At 34.9% G+C, this 17,451-nt stretch overlaps 2 protein-coding genes across 2 annotated transcripts; both read left to right on the top strand.

Moving 5' to 3' along the window:
- Positions 1 to 4,798: 4,798 nt before the first annotated feature.
- LOC108481229 (uncharacterized) lies at positions 4,799 to 5,700 on the top strand. Its single transcript, XM_053018978.1, has 3 exons — positions 4,799 to 5,027; positions 5,216 to 5,400; positions 5,467 to 5,700. Exons 1-3 carry the CDS (start codon positions 4,799 to 4,801, stop codon positions 5,698 to 5,700), a joined length of 648 nt encoding a protein of 215 aa, XP_052874938.1.
- An 8,443-nt stretch (positions 5,701 to 14,143) lies between these two features.
- LOC108483157 (fasciclin-like arabinogalactan protein 1) lies at positions 14,144 to 16,958 on the top strand. Its single transcript, XM_017786386.2, has 2 exons — positions 14,144 to 15,473; positions 16,201 to 16,958. Exons 1-2 carry the CDS (start codon positions 14,826 to 14,828, stop codon positions 16,804 to 16,806), a joined length of 1,254 nt encoding a protein of 417 aa, XP_017641875.1. The 5' UTR covers positions 14,144 to 14,825; the 3' UTR covers positions 16,807 to 16,958.
- Positions 16,959 to 17,451: the final 493 nt, after the last annotated feature.

Genomic DNA, 17,451 nt, shown 5'->3' with positions numbered 1-17,451 from the left:
ATATGCGTCGTTTTACGATACCATTTGGTGTGTAGGTTTGGATGGGTCGATTTTATCCCCATACTTGGTGTGTAGGGCTGGGTGGGTCAATTATATCCCCACATGGTGTGTTGGGTTGGACGGAGATGACATGTAGGGTTGGTGGGCATGTTTCTCTGATAATCTGATCTGTTATGCATGCGATGTTTGTGTAGGCTAAGCCCCGATTATTCTACTTTTGTATTTAAATGGGCTAGGGTCCATACCAATTCTGAAAATGGCTAAGGCTGAATTATCTGTATTCTGTTACCTATTTGTATGCATGTTGTCTGTGAGGATGCGCATATTGAGTTTGCGGAAACTCACCCCTTTGTTTATTTTATCTATCAAGTAATCCCCAGCAGTAGATGGATCGGTACGGTGGAGGGCTCGACGACGACCACCTCTAGTCATATGTTGGTTTTATGAGTTATATTCTATTCTATTTGCTTTCATTTAGTATTTATTTTTGAGACTATTTATGTATTTAGGCTCGAAATTTTTGGGTTTATTTCAGGATTTTAAATTTTTAATTTTACTGATTTATAAACGGTGACACCACAAATACGTTTTGGAAACTTAACTTAGGTTTTCGTATAAATGAATGATGTCATTACTTCCGCGATAAAGAAATGTTTTCAAGTAATAACTTGATTTGTGATTTCACGACTTAAGTAGAGATATTAAACAAAATGAATTTAAACTTACTAAGGTTTTCTAAAAACACTCTCATATGACGCCACCGAATTCGGGCATAACGTCTAGGCCGGGTTTGGGGAATTACAATATCAGAGCTAGGTTGCAAAACTCGGCTGTGGATTTAGGTTTCAAAATTTGGTTTTTGTAAAATGACTTGTAAATTAATTTGAAATAATTTTGATAACTAGTATGTGGTACATCGAGCCTCCAGCACTGATCTTGTAAGTTGTTTGAAACTCTGATATGTACTGTTTGAAAGCATACTTTTACTGAAATTTTATCTGTATCTGTCTGAAATACTATGTATGTGTTATGAGACTACTATGGGTAATACGTTATTGAAACACTGTAGGTAGTGTAAACTGAAAACCGTAGTGAGCTTATTACTCGCGATAACTGACTCTGAGACTCTGATACTGTTCTACATAAAATATCTGCTAATAATTATCGAAACTGTAAACTGATGTGCATAAAACTTCTAAATATAGATTAATTCGATAGTTAGGATGAGTGCACGTGGTACTCGTGGATGGGGTACTAAAGGCCGAGAAAGAGGCCGTAGAGGGATTTGAGCTGAGTCCTTCACATCTGATACAATCCCTAATCTAGACACTAGCGAAACACCGGTGTCACCCATTACTGAGACGGGTGTTGAATTTGATGATCGTGGTTGTTGGGGACGACGACCGTCCCGAGCTATGATCTGGTCGGAGAGGGTCATTGGGGCCAATCTCGGATCTGGAGGCCGTGGGTCGGTTACAGAATGACTCCGGTGGAATAGGGCTGAGATATTCAAGGGCATCGTTGGAGTTGCTCCGAGTGTGGCCGAGTATTGGATGGAGGCTGTAGAGCGCATAATGGATGATTTGGACTTTACTAATGAGTAAAAGCTCAAGGGGGCTGTGTCTTTACTTTACGATGAGGCATATCAGTGGTGGTTGACTGTTAAAGAGAGCGCTTAGCCCAACCGGTTGACTTGGGATCTGTTTAAGACGGATTTCCAGAGTAAGTACGTGGGAACCAGTTATACTGATGCGAGACGATGTGAATTTCTAAATCTCACTCAGGGAGATCGTTCAGTGGCCGAGTATGAGGCTGAATTTTTGAGATTGAGTCACTATGCGAGGGGTATGGTGACGACTGAGTATGAGCGCATTGTTCGATTCGAGGATGGTCTTCGAGACAGTCTACGAGTTCAGATAGCTCCTCGGAGGGAGCGAGATTTCTTGGTCTTGCTCGAGAAGGCCAAGATAGCCAAGAAGGTGAAGCACTCTCAGCGCCAAAATCGTGAAAAAAGAAAAGCTTCTGAGTCTTCTGGTGCTGGGATGAGGTCTAAGAAAAAGGCCAGGATTGACAGGCCCGCGAGAGTTGGACCTACTGCTGCATCTACTGGGGTAGCGATCTGTTAGCTTTGTAATAGACGCCATCCAGGCGAGTGTTGGAGAGCTACTGGGCCTTATTTGAGGTTTGGGTCGACTAAACATCGAGTTAAGGATTATCTACTGAGAGGTAATCAGATGCAAGCTCTGGTTGCTGAGACTGCACAGCTGTCGAAAGGGGTACAGCAGCCATCTAGGGGCCAAGGACAGGCTAGGGATGGTAACGATATGGGTCGAGGTTAGAGAGCACCAGGCAGAAGTGCTGGGCTGACTAAGGCGAGGTAGCCTGGACCTGTCTATGCTGCACGTCAACGTGAAGATAGAGATGCTTCGGACGTCATTACGGGTACGTTTTTAATCCTTAATGTACCTTATGTTGCACTGATAAACATAGGCTCTACACATTCTTATGTTGCATGTTCTATGTCTGAGACTTTGGGAATTCCGCATGAGAGCACTTCTAATGAGATTTCAAGGGTGAGTCTATTGGGACAGTCCATTAGGGTTAGTAAATTATTTAGAGACGTTCCGTTGGAAGTCCAAGGGACGATATTTTTGGCTGATCTGTTGGAACTTCCGTTTGGGGAGTTCGACTTAATTCTGGGTATGGACTGGTTGGTGAAGCATCGTGTAAGTCTAGATTGTGCTGAAAAGAGGGTTGTTCTGAGGACCGATGAGGATAATGAGATAGTCATGATTGGAGAACAACGGAATTATTTATCTGATGTGATATCTGTGTTAGTGGTAGAGAAGCTGGTGAGGAAAGGATGTGAAGCGTTTATGGCCTACATCAGTGTTTCTGATTCTGTGGACTTCTCGGTTAAGGACATCTGTACTGTGAGGAACTTTTCAGATGTTTTTCCAAAGGAATTACTAGGATTGCCTCCAAGTCATGAGGTAGAATTTGGTATCGAGTTGATTTCTGGTACAGCTCCGGTGTCTATTGCCTCTTATCGAATGACACCGAAGGAGGTGGCAGAACTGAAAGCTCAAATACAAGAGCTGTTGGATCGTGGGTTTATTTGTCCCAGTGTGTCTCCATGGGGAGCCCTTGTTTTGTTTGTAAATAAGAAGAACGGTACGATGAGGATGTGTATCAATTACAGTCAGTTGAATAAGTTGATGATTAAGAATAAATACCCAATTCCAAGGATAGACGATTTATTTGATCAGTTCAGAGGGGATTTTGTGTTCTCAAAGATCGATCTACGATTAGGTTATCATCAGTTAAGGGTCAAGGAGACCGATGTGCATAAGATGGCATTTAGGACTCGTTATGGACATTACGAGTTTCTAGTCATGCCCTTTGGGTTGACTAATGCACCAGCGGCATTTATGGATCTGATGAACCGTGTGCTCCAGCCCTACTTGGATCGGTTCATTGTGGTGTTTATAGACGACATTCTGGTGTATTCTAAGACTAAGGACGAACACGATGGGCATCTTAGGTTGTTCTATAGATCCTTTATGAGAAACAGCTTTACGCGAAGTTCTCTAAATGTGAATTTTGGCTTCAGGAGGTAACCTTTTTGGGACATGTGGTGTCTACTGGTGAAATTCATGTTGATCCTCGTAAGATTGAGGCTGTGTTGGATTGGAAACAATCGAAGAACATGTCGGAGGTCCACAGTTTTCTAGAACTAGCAGGATATTACTGACGTTTCGTAAAAGGGTTCTCGTTGATTGTAGTGCCATTGATTAAGTTACTGCATAAGGGAGTCCCCTTTGTTTGGACTGACGTACAGCAGGAGAGTTTTGAGAAGCTCGAGACAGTTTTGACTCAGGCTCCAGTTCTGGTATAAACTGAGCTTAGTAAGGACTTTGTAGTATACAGCAACACGTCACATGTGGGTTTGGGTTGTGTTTTGATGCAAGACGATAAGGTAGTTGCTTACGCATCTCATTAGCTCAAGACTCACGAGGCTAATTATCCGACACATGATTTGGACTTGGCTGTAGTTGTCTTTGCATTAAAGATCTGGAGGCATTATTTGTACGGTGAAAAGTGTACCATCTACACTGATCACAAAAGCCTCAAGTATCTCCTCACTCAGAAGGAGTTAAAACTTAGGCAGTAACGATGGGTTGAGCTGCTTAAGGATTACGACTGCAATATCGAATACCATCCAAATAAGGCCAATATGGTGGCTGATGCGTTAAGTCATAAGGCTATGACCGATTTAAGGGCGATGTTCGCTCGACTGAGTCTTTATGACAATGGAAGTCTCCTGGCTGAGTTACAGGTTAGACCGACGTGGCTGGATCGGATTAAGGATAAACAGTTAGGAGATAAGTCCATTGAGTTACGATTCCGTCAGGTTGAGGCTGGAACTGCTACTGATTTTGAGATTGACAATGATGGGGTATTGTGCTTCCGAGGTAGGATTTGTGTACCTAATGATAAGGATTTGAGACTGTTGATTCTGAGGGAGGAGCATAGTAGTTCTTACGCTATGCATCCTGGTGGAAACAAAATGTATAAGGATATCTGAGAGTTGTACTGGTGGCCAGGGTCGAAACATGAGGTGACCGACTTTGTTGCTTGTTGTTTGACACGCTAGCAAGTTAAGACTGAGCATTAGTTACCTTCGAGTTTGCTACAGCCAGTAAAGATATCGATGTGGAAATAGGAGCGAGTAACGATGGATTTCGTTAGTGGGTTGCCTCTAACACCCACTAAAAAGGATTCTGTTTGGGTCATCATGGATCGATTGACCAAGTCGGTACATTTTATTCCGGTGAAGACGGACTTCTCCATGCAAAAGCTAGCTAAGCTCTACATTTTTGAGATAGTGAGGTTGTATGGGTTTCCTGTTTTGATCATTTTCGATAGGGATCCTAATTTTACGTCTCGATTTTGGCAGAAACTTCATAAGGCTTTGGGTTCTCGTCTTGACTTCGTACTGCTTTTTATCCGCAAACAGATGATCAGTCAGAAAGGGTGATTCAGATACTGGAGAATATGTTAATGGGTTGTGTTATGGATTTCTGAGGTAGTTAGGAGGAGTACTTGCCTTTGGCAGAGTTTGCTTATAATAATAACTATCAGACTAATATACAGATAGCACCGTATGATGCACTTTATGGTCGTAAGTGTTGCACTTTTTTGTGCTGGACAGAGTTGAGTGAGCGACGTGTTCTGGGTCTGGAGTTGGTTTCAGATACTGAGGATAAGGTCCGCTTGATTCAAGATCGACTGAAAGTGACTTCTGATAGACAAAAGTCCTATGCTGATTTGAAGAGGAAAAATATCAAGTATTCTGTAGGGGACTTGGTTTTCCTTAAGGTCTCGCCATGGAAGAAGGTTCTGAGGTTCGGTCGCAATGGCAAGTTAAGCCCTAGGTTTATTGGACCATATCGGATCCTAAAGCGAGTAAGGTCGATCGCGTATCAATTGGAGCTTCCTTCAGAGTTGGATCGTATACATGATGTATTCCATGTCTCGATGTGGAGATGTTACCGTTCTAATCCCACGCATGTTGTGCCTGTGGAAGAGATTGAGGTTAGGCCAGATCTGACGTTTGAGGAGAAGCCGATTCAAATTTTAGATTGCAAAACTAAGGTTCTACGAAGAAAATCCATCCCTTTAGTGAAGGTGTTGTGACGGAATAATAGCTAAGGAGACCACTTGAGAGCCGAAAGATTCGATGCAACAGCAGTATCCTCACCTTTTCTGATCAGGTAAAAATTCGAAGATGAATTTTTTTTAGAGGGTAGAGTTGTAACACCTCAAATTTTGTAATTTCAGCTTTTGGAATATTTGTTGTATTTCTGCCCTATTTTTGACATAAATATATGTCTGCTTATGTGATTAAGTGCTTTGGAGTGTGTTGGGGAGGCCCCAAGTTCAAGTCTAGGCTTGGGCTAAATTTTGGTTCTTATATGAATAAAGCCTGGCTTTTGGAATGGGATTATAAGAATTTATTAGTAAGAATATAACAAAATAGGCTTGCTGGTCTGGTGGCTAAGTGGTGTGTTGGTATGATGGGGTCTAGGGTTCGATTCTCTGCGTGGGAAAAAGGAGGAGTATTTTGCTACAAATTTCGGTTAGGAGTTTGAGTTTTAGTAAACTGCTGGGTAAGGGAGTAGTAGTAGATTTAAGGGTTATCTGGTTAGTTTCTGATTCTTTCCAAAACTCTCTCCTATCGAAATTCTGTGCAACTCTCCTCTCTACCTTCCTCTTTGTTTTCTTTTTGCCGAAAATCCCCCCTCTTGTGCTACCGAACTTTCATTTACACTATTTTTTTCTCTATTTTCTCTCTTTTCGATAGTTTTGCTTTTGTCTTTGGGGACACGCTTTCGATAAGTGTGGAGATGCGTTCTATTTTATTCTAATAAATTTTAGATTATTAAGAGATTGTTTTCTGTTTAGGAGACAAACAGGGTTCTGTGGATCACTAATCGACATTCTAAACAGCGAGGAACCACCATTTTTCATTTAAAGTAACGTTTCCATTAACCTTCGGGATTTTTCTGTTTCTTAGTAACTCTGATTAAGTGATTAAAAGGTTGAAATCTTGTTCAATAATAGGTTCTAGAGTGCTCGGGGTTGCGTTAACTTTGGATCGATACCAGGTGTGTACTCCATTTACGCAGAAAATGAGTCTCGACAAAAGCCAAAAAGCTGTCTGCAGATGCCACACAGGCATGTGGACTGCCTCTGTGGTAGTCTGTGTTGCGATACAAGGGTGTGTGATTGACGAGCCAGATTGTGCGCGCGCCACACGGGCGCGACGGACACGGCCGTGTAATGCTGGCGAGGCCGTGTGCAAGGCACGAGCTTGACCAATTGGGCCATTTAAGCCACACGGGCGTGTGAGATTTTGGGGCAGGCCGTGTGATCCACACGAACATGGCCAATTTGGGTCGTGTGGGCCCACACGGGCAGGACACACGGGGTTATGAGCCCAAATTGTTTAAAATGTTTTGTAAGGTTGCACGGGTCACCCAAGTCGACTATGACCGGACTGTAGGGTTGGTAAGCATTACTTAGAACCCATACTCTGATTTGTTACTGGATTGTATGAAAAAGCATGTTAATTTTAGCATGTGTATCTATCTGATCTTGTATATCTGTTTTGACTTAATGATGGTATGATTTGATATCTGTATATAAGCATGTCATATTATTAATGTTGCATTGCATTGGGTTGGGATTGTTGTGAAGAGAAGGAAGACTAAAAGGCTATTAGCCTGTTATCAGGCAGCTATGCTGCATGTATCTGATATGCGCCGTTTTACGATACCATTTGGTGTGTAGGTTTGGATGGGTCGATTTTATCCCCATACTTGGTGTGTAGGGCTGGGTGGGTCAATTATATCCCCACATGGTGTGTTGGGTTGGACGAAGATGACATGTAGGGTTGGTGGGCATGTTTCTCTGATAATCTGATCTGTTATGCATGCGATGTTTTTGTAGGCTAAGCCCCGATTGTTCTGATTCTGTATTTAAATGGGCTAGGGTCCATACCGATTCTGAAAATGGCTAAGGCCGAATTATCTGTATTCTGTTACCTATTTGAATGCATGTTGCCTATGGGGATGTGCACACTGAGTTTGCGAAAACTCAGCCCTTTGTTTATTTTATCTGTCGGCAATGCCCAGCAATAGATGGATCGGTACGACGGAGGGCTCGACGACGACCACAGCTAGTGATATGTTGGTTTTATGAGTTATATTCGATTTTATTTACTTTCATTTAGTATTTATTTTCTGGACTATTTATGTATTTAGGCTTGAACTGTTTTGGATTTATTTCAAGATTTTAAATTGTTAATTTTACTAATTTATAAATGGCGACACCACACATATGTTTTGGAAACTTAACTTAGGGTTTCGTATAAATGAATAATGTCATAACTTCCGCGATAAAGAAATGTTTTCAAGTAATAACTTGAATAGTGATTTTCACGACTTAAGTAGAGATATTAAACAGAACGAATTTAAACTTGCTAAGGTTCTCTAAAAACACTCTCATGTGACGCCGCCGAATTCAGCCATAACGTCTAGGTCGAGTTTGGGGCATTACATTTATGGTGACTTTCCGTTCAGCACAATCCAAGACCAACCCTCCACGAATCCCATTTAAGTTATCTTGAAACAGTCCGTTATGGACCCTCCGCAATGACCACTAAGGCGTATCAACCTCGTACAACCTCGTAAAGGAGAATGTCGGAGTAGGACTACACAATAACATACATGACAACGCTGACCTACAATGGCCTGCCACTTAGCTAACCACACAAGCAAGACTACCATTTGTATTGTTAACTACGTGGCACAACGAGACAAGAGGACACCGTCATAGAACAAGAAATAGAGGGTCTCCTTTTTCCTCCAAGAAAAACTTAAGTATTCCCTCTATCTATCTCCTTATTCCATTCTACTCTCCTCTTCCTTCAACCTCCTACTCTTACTCTGGTTCCCCACCTATCACACGTGAATTGATCCCTCAATCACAATCACTTTCGTCTACTTATTCCTTCTAATCATTGGATAGTTTGGCGAGATGTACTATGGCGAGAATATAACAAGTAGATAAAAAGGTAATTAAAAGATATTAAATTCATGTATGTAAAAGCTAAACCAATATTTGTGTAAAACGTTGTTTTTCTTTATCTCAATTGAAAGCAACAAAACAGAATTAAGTACTAACTTTCAATTCTAAAAAGACATTATATAAACTAAATACAACTCTTATGAAAAGTCACCAAAGTTAAAAGTGTTAATAAAACTTTTAATAATTAGAAAAATGAAATGATAATTTTTAAATGATGTTTTAAATTTTAAATGATGTTTTAACATGATAAAATAAAATATTTGACTACAGAAAAATTAGAATATCAAATCTGCAAATTAATTTTATTTTATTGAAATGTAACTACTAATTTATAATTAAGATTAGAAAGTATTTTTCAAAAGTGCAATAAAAAAGTTTTTAAAATTTTGATAATGTTTATCACGCTTGTCAAAAAATACTTTCGTAAAATAAAATAGTTAATGAAATGATAAAAAAATAACTTCATTGAAAAATATTTTTAAAAATTAAAATTAAAAATTTCAACTTCTTTAAAATCTCAGAAAAAAATTGATTTAAAAGGTTTTTATCAATTTTTAATTTAAAGTCAAAATTTGGATTGAAAAGTGATTTAATAAAGCTTTAGTGATTGAAATGTGCATCTAACAGGTGCAGACCAAAGCTTGACTGAAATTGAACACTTTTGTCGGTGGAGGGATTTTGCTAACGTCACAGCAACTAGCAGTAAGCTTCCACGTGCCGTCTTGTCATTTGAGCATTCCAGCCTGGCTGTTTTAGTAGCATTGGTCTCACATTTATACGAACTTATTATCAGTAACTAACATTAAGTTATTTCAATCAGCTTGCCCTCCTATTTTCATCAAACTACGATAATACCACGCCCTAAAAGTCGAAAAACATATAGTAATTGCTTAGGTTTGATCCTACGCCGACACTGTCAAATTGGAACCTCTTGTCAATCCAACGGCACTAAGTCATCCAAATTTCGTGATCAACAAAATTGACCACCAATGATTGGTTGTTATTATTACAAATTTAGTTTTTAAAAATTATTTTATTTAAGGTTAAATAACTATATAACATTATGAAATAAAAAATTTATTTATAATTTTATACTAAAAGGTTAATTTTCGTCATCCGAATTGAACTTGAATTTTAAAAATTAAAAAGTAGAGTGTCTAAATTTGTTGAACTAAAATATAGATTAAATTTCAAATGTACAAATACTTACAAAGACTTGGTACATATTTTATTTTTTATTTAAGGGTAAATTATATCATTAGTCACTAAATTATGATTAGTTTTCGTTTTGGTTACTTAACTAAAAAAATTACAATTTGATCACTAAACTATTCAAAAGTTTTTATTTAAGTCACTAACTTGTTAAAAGCAATGCTATATGGCTTTTCTGTTCACACTACCTGCAACAATCGAAATTTTTTTTTCTCCTTCTCTTCTAAGTTCAATTTTTTCCATGAAACAACTTTGAACGTCATGAGTTTGCGAACCAAAATTCAAACAACTTTTTTCTCTGATCTCTAATACTGACTGTCAGATCAATTTGGATCTAAAGTATGTTCTTTTACTAGTCGATTGGTATTGATCCACCATATTGATTATTGAATCGTTATTAGGAGCTCATTGGCGAAACTTTTAAAAAAAAATCTAACAACCTAGTGACTTAAATGAAAATTTTTGAATAGTTTAGTGACCAAATTGTAATCTTTTTAGTTAAGTGATTAAAACGAAAATTTACTCATAGTTTAATAACTAATGGTGTAATATACCCTTTATTTAATGAAAATGTTAAAAAATTAAAATTCTAACTTAATATATATATAATATAATATTATATATATATATATATATATATATATATATATATATATATATATATTACAAGGCCTCAAGCTCTTAGCTGACATAGCTTAATCTTTTGCCGCGTGGGTTATTCATATTTAAGTTAATATGTGTTTGATAAATTAAAATTTTAAGTGTTGAAAAATTAAACATTGAAAACTTAATACTAAATTTGATAAGTGTTAAATTCATAATAGAAAATTATTTGGTAAATTAGTAAATATAAGTACTAGATATGATTATATTGTTTGATAAAAGAAAATACTCAACTTTAGAAAAGTATTTATTTCTTAATTTTAATCTTATAAATATAATACTTTAGATTATTTTAGATAGTTTTGGATAAAAATAATATAATAATTTTAATATCTCATTTTAAAAAATATAATTTATTTCAATTTTTAATAAAGTAAAATTAATTTAATATTTTCTAAATCTACTTATCTTATTCAACACTTTTTGTTCAAAATTTTATATTCAATAAAAATCAAAATAATTAGTAATCACGTTTAAAATATTAAATGTTGAAAATTTTGATTTTCATTATCAAACACATCCTTAATCAATATTCTTTTAAAGTGTTATTATTAGTTTAAAAAAATATTTTCATATAAGTGATAATGTAAAAAAATAAAATGTAATAAGTTAACCCTCAAAATCCTCATTTCCTTATTTATATTTACAAAATAAATATTAAATATAATAAATATTATTTTAATAATCGTGATAAGTTAAAAATATAAAAATTAAATATTTAAAATAAATTGCAATTTGTTATGAAAATCCTATAAATATATAAAATTGAATTTAATGAGTAGGTTAAAATCTAGGTCCCTATATTATTATATTTGAAATTTAGTGCTCTTACTTTTATTAAAAAAATTTAGTTCTTCTACATTTTAAATTTAAAAATACAAGTCCAATTATTAACGCCAATAATTTTTTTTAAATTCTAGTTCATTAAAACATTACTTTTTGTTGTATGACTACCAAGTGAGTAATTTTTGTTTAATTTTAAAATGTCACGCCAATAAAATTGACAAAATAAATTTAAGGTGGTGTTAACAATTAAACTTGAATTTTAAAAATTGAAAAATATAAGGACTAAATTTTAAATTTATAAAAAGTAAAAGAATTTGTAACATATGTTAACCTAATTAGTAATATGATATTAAATTTCCTTTTAAAAATACTAACTTAACATATTATGTAAAATGGAAAAATAAAAAAATATTAAAATAATTTTAAAACTGAAAAACATATCAAAATTTTTTAAGAAAATGATAAAATATTTTAAATTTAAGAATTTAAAATTTCTGTTAATATATAGACTTTTAATCTAATAAAATCTGTTTAAAATTTAAAATAATACAAATATAATTTAAAGCTTTGGACTTTGATAATAGTATATATATTGTAAACTAAGGTTAAAATATCGTCCAAGGCTCTATACTCTTCGTACATTTGAAATTTAGTTCCTTTACTTTTTGTTAAAATTTTTATGCTAAATGAATTTTATTATAACAAGGACTATTTATAAGATTGAGTTTCTAAGGAAAAAAATTTAAAACATTTATTATAAATATATTTCATAATAATGAATTTTATAAACACTTTTCATCTATATTTAATTTAGGAAATTGTATATATTATACACATATAATAATTTAATACATTATTTTTATTAAAAATAATGAATTACAAAATATATAAATAAAGTTATAAAATTATTTAAATTTATATAATAATTTAAATTTATATAATAACAATCATAAAATTAAATTCATGCAAAATTATAAAATAATTTAAATATATTTTAATAAATAAAAAATTAGTATATATTATATTACAAGGTTGTAGATATAAAAAAATAAAAATAAAAACATTTTTACGCTAGAGCTCTTTGGCACATGGCACTCTTTTTTTAAGCATTTATTTCCAATATAATAATTGCTTTTACTTTTTAAATTATTCTATGCCTTATGTTTAAATATATTTTCTTTAGAAAATTTTTAAGGTTTCTTTAGAATTTTGATATGTTAAATATGAAGTATCATTTTCTTTAAGATTTTACTTAATTTAATTAAATTTTAATGTCATAATATATAAATTAGCTTAAAATATAATTTTTTAAAAAGGCACATGTTCATAGCATTTATCAAATTAAATTATATTTTTCAAATATAATTAGAATTAATTGTATTTATCGATTACAGATAGAACAAAGATAAATATAAAATTATAAAAATAGAATATTAACAATTTAATTTATATATAACAAATAACTTATTTAAATTATAATAAATTAAATATTAATATATTAATAAATTTAATTTATATGATTTTTATATTGCTGTAATATTAAATATTTTAAAGACTAAATAGCATTAATATAATTAATTAATGATTTCAAACAAAATCTAACGTTATAAAAATATTATAAAGTTAATATAAAAGTATACAAACTAGTGAGGAATATACTATGAGCTGAGTATTTAAACTCTACAAAAGAGATTTAAATGGTGACTAATGTCTTATTAAAGCTAATAAAAATTAAATATTTTAAAAATTAACATGTGATAATGTTTAAAAGGGATAAATATTAAATTTATACATAAATTTTATTTTAATGTACAATTTGATACATGAGCGTTGATTTGGTGTAATTATACACAAGAAAGTTAAATTGTGGTTCATATGTGTAAATGAAGATTCGGTTTTAATTTAATTATGCACATTTAAAGAAATGAATATATACATTTATTTTTGTTGATACGCAGAATCAACAAGGAAGAAAAAGTGGTGGTTGCAAGGCGGTCAGTTCACCTGTGGCAAGTGAAAAGCCAAAAGAAAAGGTAAAGGGGGAAAAGAGTTGAAGGAAGGAGGAGGAGGAGGAGAAAAGTGGAGACTGCTAAGTTACAGAGAATATACTTGGGGAAGAAAGAAGAAAGGATCTTTGGTTCCTCGCGTGGGGGTATATATAGGGGAGATCCACTTGTCATATAATGCCATGTCACTGACTATAAGGATGGTAGGCTGTTTGTGTGGTCGGTTAAGTGACAAATTCGTTACATGTCAGTTGTTGCCATGCATGATATTGTGGGTCCTGCTCTAACACTCTCCTTGTTGAGTTTGCATGAGGTTATTATACCTTAGTAGTCCTTTAGTGGTTCCCCTTGGAGGATAAAAACGGGAGGCCTCATAGTTGGTTTAAATGGGATTCACAGGTGGTTGGTTGTGTATTATCCAACGAAAGGTCATCTTGAAGGGTATTCGATGGAGGGCCATCTACAGGGACGTGTTTGGACTCATGCTAGGCTACATGTATACATATGAACTATAATTTGGTGCAATTATACACATGTCAAATATCATTGTTTGTGTATCTAATATATCAACGGTAAATATTACTAATTTGATAATATTGTTATTGATTTGTGAAAATTGAATCAAATAAGAATTTTATGTATAAAATAACACAAAATCAAAATTCATATATAATATTATACATTATATTAAACAATATATTAACTTAAATACTAAATTAAACATTGAAATTAACTTAAAAAAGACATTGGTGTCATGTAAGATAATGAATGTAAGCATTACATTATAAAAGAAAATAGCTTTAATTTCTGACGAAGAGATTTGATCTGTTTGACTGACTCCTCTCTCTTTCTTCCCAAAGCCTCTTCCCTTTGGTGTGTCTTTCTTGGTTGGAATTTGTAAAGCTGCAGCAACTGTAATAGAGTTTTGATGCTCCCACAATCAAGGTCTAATTTTAAGTAATTTACTCACCTTTTTGGTCTGGAATTGAAACTCACCTTTGCTTTCAAGTAACTTATTATTACTACTACATTCTTATAACTTCATCTAAAATTTATAACAAAAAAAGTTAAACAAAGAGATCATGTTCCTATTTGTGTTATATTATGTTTCTTCTCTTGTCCCTCTCACTCTCTCCCACACTGGCCCCCCTTCCTAGTGGACTAGTGGATGCCTTGGTAATTTAACCAAAACCCCCAGCTCATTTTCACCAACTTTCTCTTCAGCTATATGGTGATTTTATAGAAACTCCCAACCAATTCTAAAACCTGGCCCTTTTGCTCACTCTTTACGACCCAAACCCACCATTAGCACGGTGGCTCTCTTTGTAATTTAACCCCATTCCAACCCCCTTTTCACATCTCAAAGTTCTCACCTTTCCCTTCCTCTATAGCTTTTAGCCACTAACTCCCCCACACTACAAATCCCTCTGTAACCCTTTCCTTCACCTCATCCAAACCACAAAAACACACAACTCAGAGAAGAGAAGGGGAAGGGAAACAACAATGATGGGGCAAAGGCAACACGTTGTCCTTCTCATTTTCTCAGCTTTTCTTCTCTTCCAAACCTCAAACGCCCATAACATTACACGTCTACTTGCAAAGCACCCCTCTTTGTCCACATTCAATCATTACCTCACCCTCACTCACTTAGCTCCCGAGATCAACCGCCGCACCACCATCACTGTCCTTGCCTTAGACAACGCCGCCATGTCTTCCCTCTTGGATAAAAACCCTTCCATTTACACCATCAAGAACATCCTTTCCCTTCATGTCCTCCTTGACTACTTTGGTGCCAAGAAGCTTCACCAAATAAGGAATGGTACTGCACTAGCTGCTACTATGTTCCAAGCTACTGGTGTGGCTCCTGGGGTTTCTGGGTTTGTTAATATAACCGATTTTAAAGGTGGGAAAGTTGGTTTTGGAGCTGAAGACAATGGTGGAAGTTTGAATTCTTTTTTTGTTAAATCTGTGGAGGAACTTCCTTACAATATATCTGTGATTCAGATCAGCAAGGCTTTGCCTTCTGTTGTAGCTGAGGCTCCTACTCCAGGGCCAAGTGAGCTGAATATCACTGGCATTATGTCAGCACATGGGTGTAAAGTGTTTGCTGATACCCTTTTGGCTAACCCTGAATCCATGAGAACATATGAGGTAAGCTGAATTTTTTTTTTTTTTTTTTGTAAACTAATTTTAGCAGTTTGCTTTAAAATGTTAGGGTGAGGATTTGATCATTGAGGCTGATTATAGAGGAAAAAAGGTAGAATCTGGAAAGAGTTCATTTTGGGCCATTTGATTGAGTGGTGATGGTGAGATTTTAGTTTGAAATGTAAATGTTGAAAGAAATAGTGTTAAAAGCAAATTAAAAAGATATACTAATGGCATAAGATACTGTTTATCTTTACTCTTTAATTGGCTAATTTTATTTTTCAAAAGGTAAGGTTTTGTAGGAGAGTGGGGTAGGTACATTTTTAATCCAAGTGCATGACAATGACATCTTAAGATTTTTCAAATTTCAAAATTTGTTTTTGATGTGAATTTTGTAGACAAGGTCTAATCCAGATCTGGGTTTGTTTCTTTTTCCCCAATTAGATGCCAAATGGTCCATTATGGTGCGTGCTCATTATTTTTCTGAACTTAACAACATGCAGTAAATGCAAGAGACAACTGTTGTACACATTGACTTGATGATAGTGGTAGTTTATATATGGAGTGGTCATTATGACATTAACAGAATCTTGTAGTAATATAGCATGAACTGGTAGTTAGGAAAAGGTAATGTACTGATATTTTTCTATGTCATTTACTTTGCCCCTAGTGTGTTGTGAGCTGTATTGTAATATATAAAATTGTTGAGGTTTTGCTTGTTTGTTACTTCTAGGATAATGTTAATGGAGGATTGACTGTGTTCTGCCCTATGGATGATCCATTCAAAGCCTTTTTACCAAAGTACAAGAACCTGACAGCTTCTAAGAAAGCATCTTTCCTCGAATTCTTTGGTGTGCCTGTGTACCAATCTTTGTCCATGTTGAAGTCCAACAATGGACTCATGAACACATTAGCTACCGACGGAGCCAGCAAGTTCGATTTCACTGTGCAAAACGAGGGTGAAGAGGTGACACTAAAGACCAGGGTTAACACTGTCAAAATAACCGGGACTCTGATCGACGAGCAGCCGGTAGCAATTTATACAATTGATAAAGTGTTGATGCCTAAAGAATTGTTCAAGGCAGCTCTTAGTCCAGCCCCAGCCCCTGCCCCAGAGGAGGCAGCAGATGCACCAAAGGGATCTAAATCCAAAACCAAGTCCAAGTCTAAGACTAAGTCTAAGGCAGCACCAACACCGGATTCAGACTCACCAGCTGAGTCACCAGATGATGACCCAGCTGATCAGGTAGCTGATGATGATAATGCTGCTATGTGTTTTGGGGCTGAAAGGCTTGCTGTTGTTGGATTGAGCTTCTTGTTAGTGTTTTTCTTGTTGTAAGTGATACCTGATATGAGGCTAACTTATTAGTCGCCATCAGTGTGGTTACTCCTTTTTTCTTTTGGTACTGTTTGTTTTGTAGTGTGTGATGAGTATTTTTGTGTTGTTATATTGGCTGAGTAAATGCAAATTGTGATGTTAGTTGATAGCAATTAAGTTTTGTTAGTATGATTTTCCTTTTGAACTTTAAAAGTAACAAAATGTTAAGGAAAAATTGTGTTTTAATGTAATCACGATACCATTTATGGACGGTTCATCACATTGATGATCAGCATTCAGCAGCATCATGTAAAGGGTTACCAACATTTTTATTCATTTGTCTCTTTGAAAAATATGAATATCACACACACATATATATGAATAATTATATGTTATTATTTATTATGATAAAATGTTAGGTCACATCAAAAGTGATTTAATTTGGTAAATGTTTACTGAGTAGAAAGTAAGGTTAATGTGTAAAAATTATATATATAATTTTAAGGTTATGGTTATCAAATTATACATACGGAGCTTTTCTAACATCTCATCTTCAAAAAGGACAGTTAGGTTTTTTAAAATACTTGTGTGTTAATTTGGAAGATCAAAATCACAAAATTTAAAATTTTTAAAAAATTAATGGATTCGAGTACGTTTTCGCATCTA

The sequence above is a fragment of the Gossypium arboreum genome, chromosome 1, assembly GCF_025698485.1.
Source record: "Gossypium arboreum isolate Shixiya-1 chromosome 1, ASM2569848v2, whole genome shotgun sequence".
Lineage (NCBI taxonomy): Eukaryota > Viridiplantae > Streptophyta > Magnoliopsida > Malvales > Malvaceae > Gossypium > Gossypium arboreum.
The sequence above is the reverse complement of the archived record's forward strand: the minus strand, read 5'-3'. Positions and strand labels throughout refer to the sequence as shown.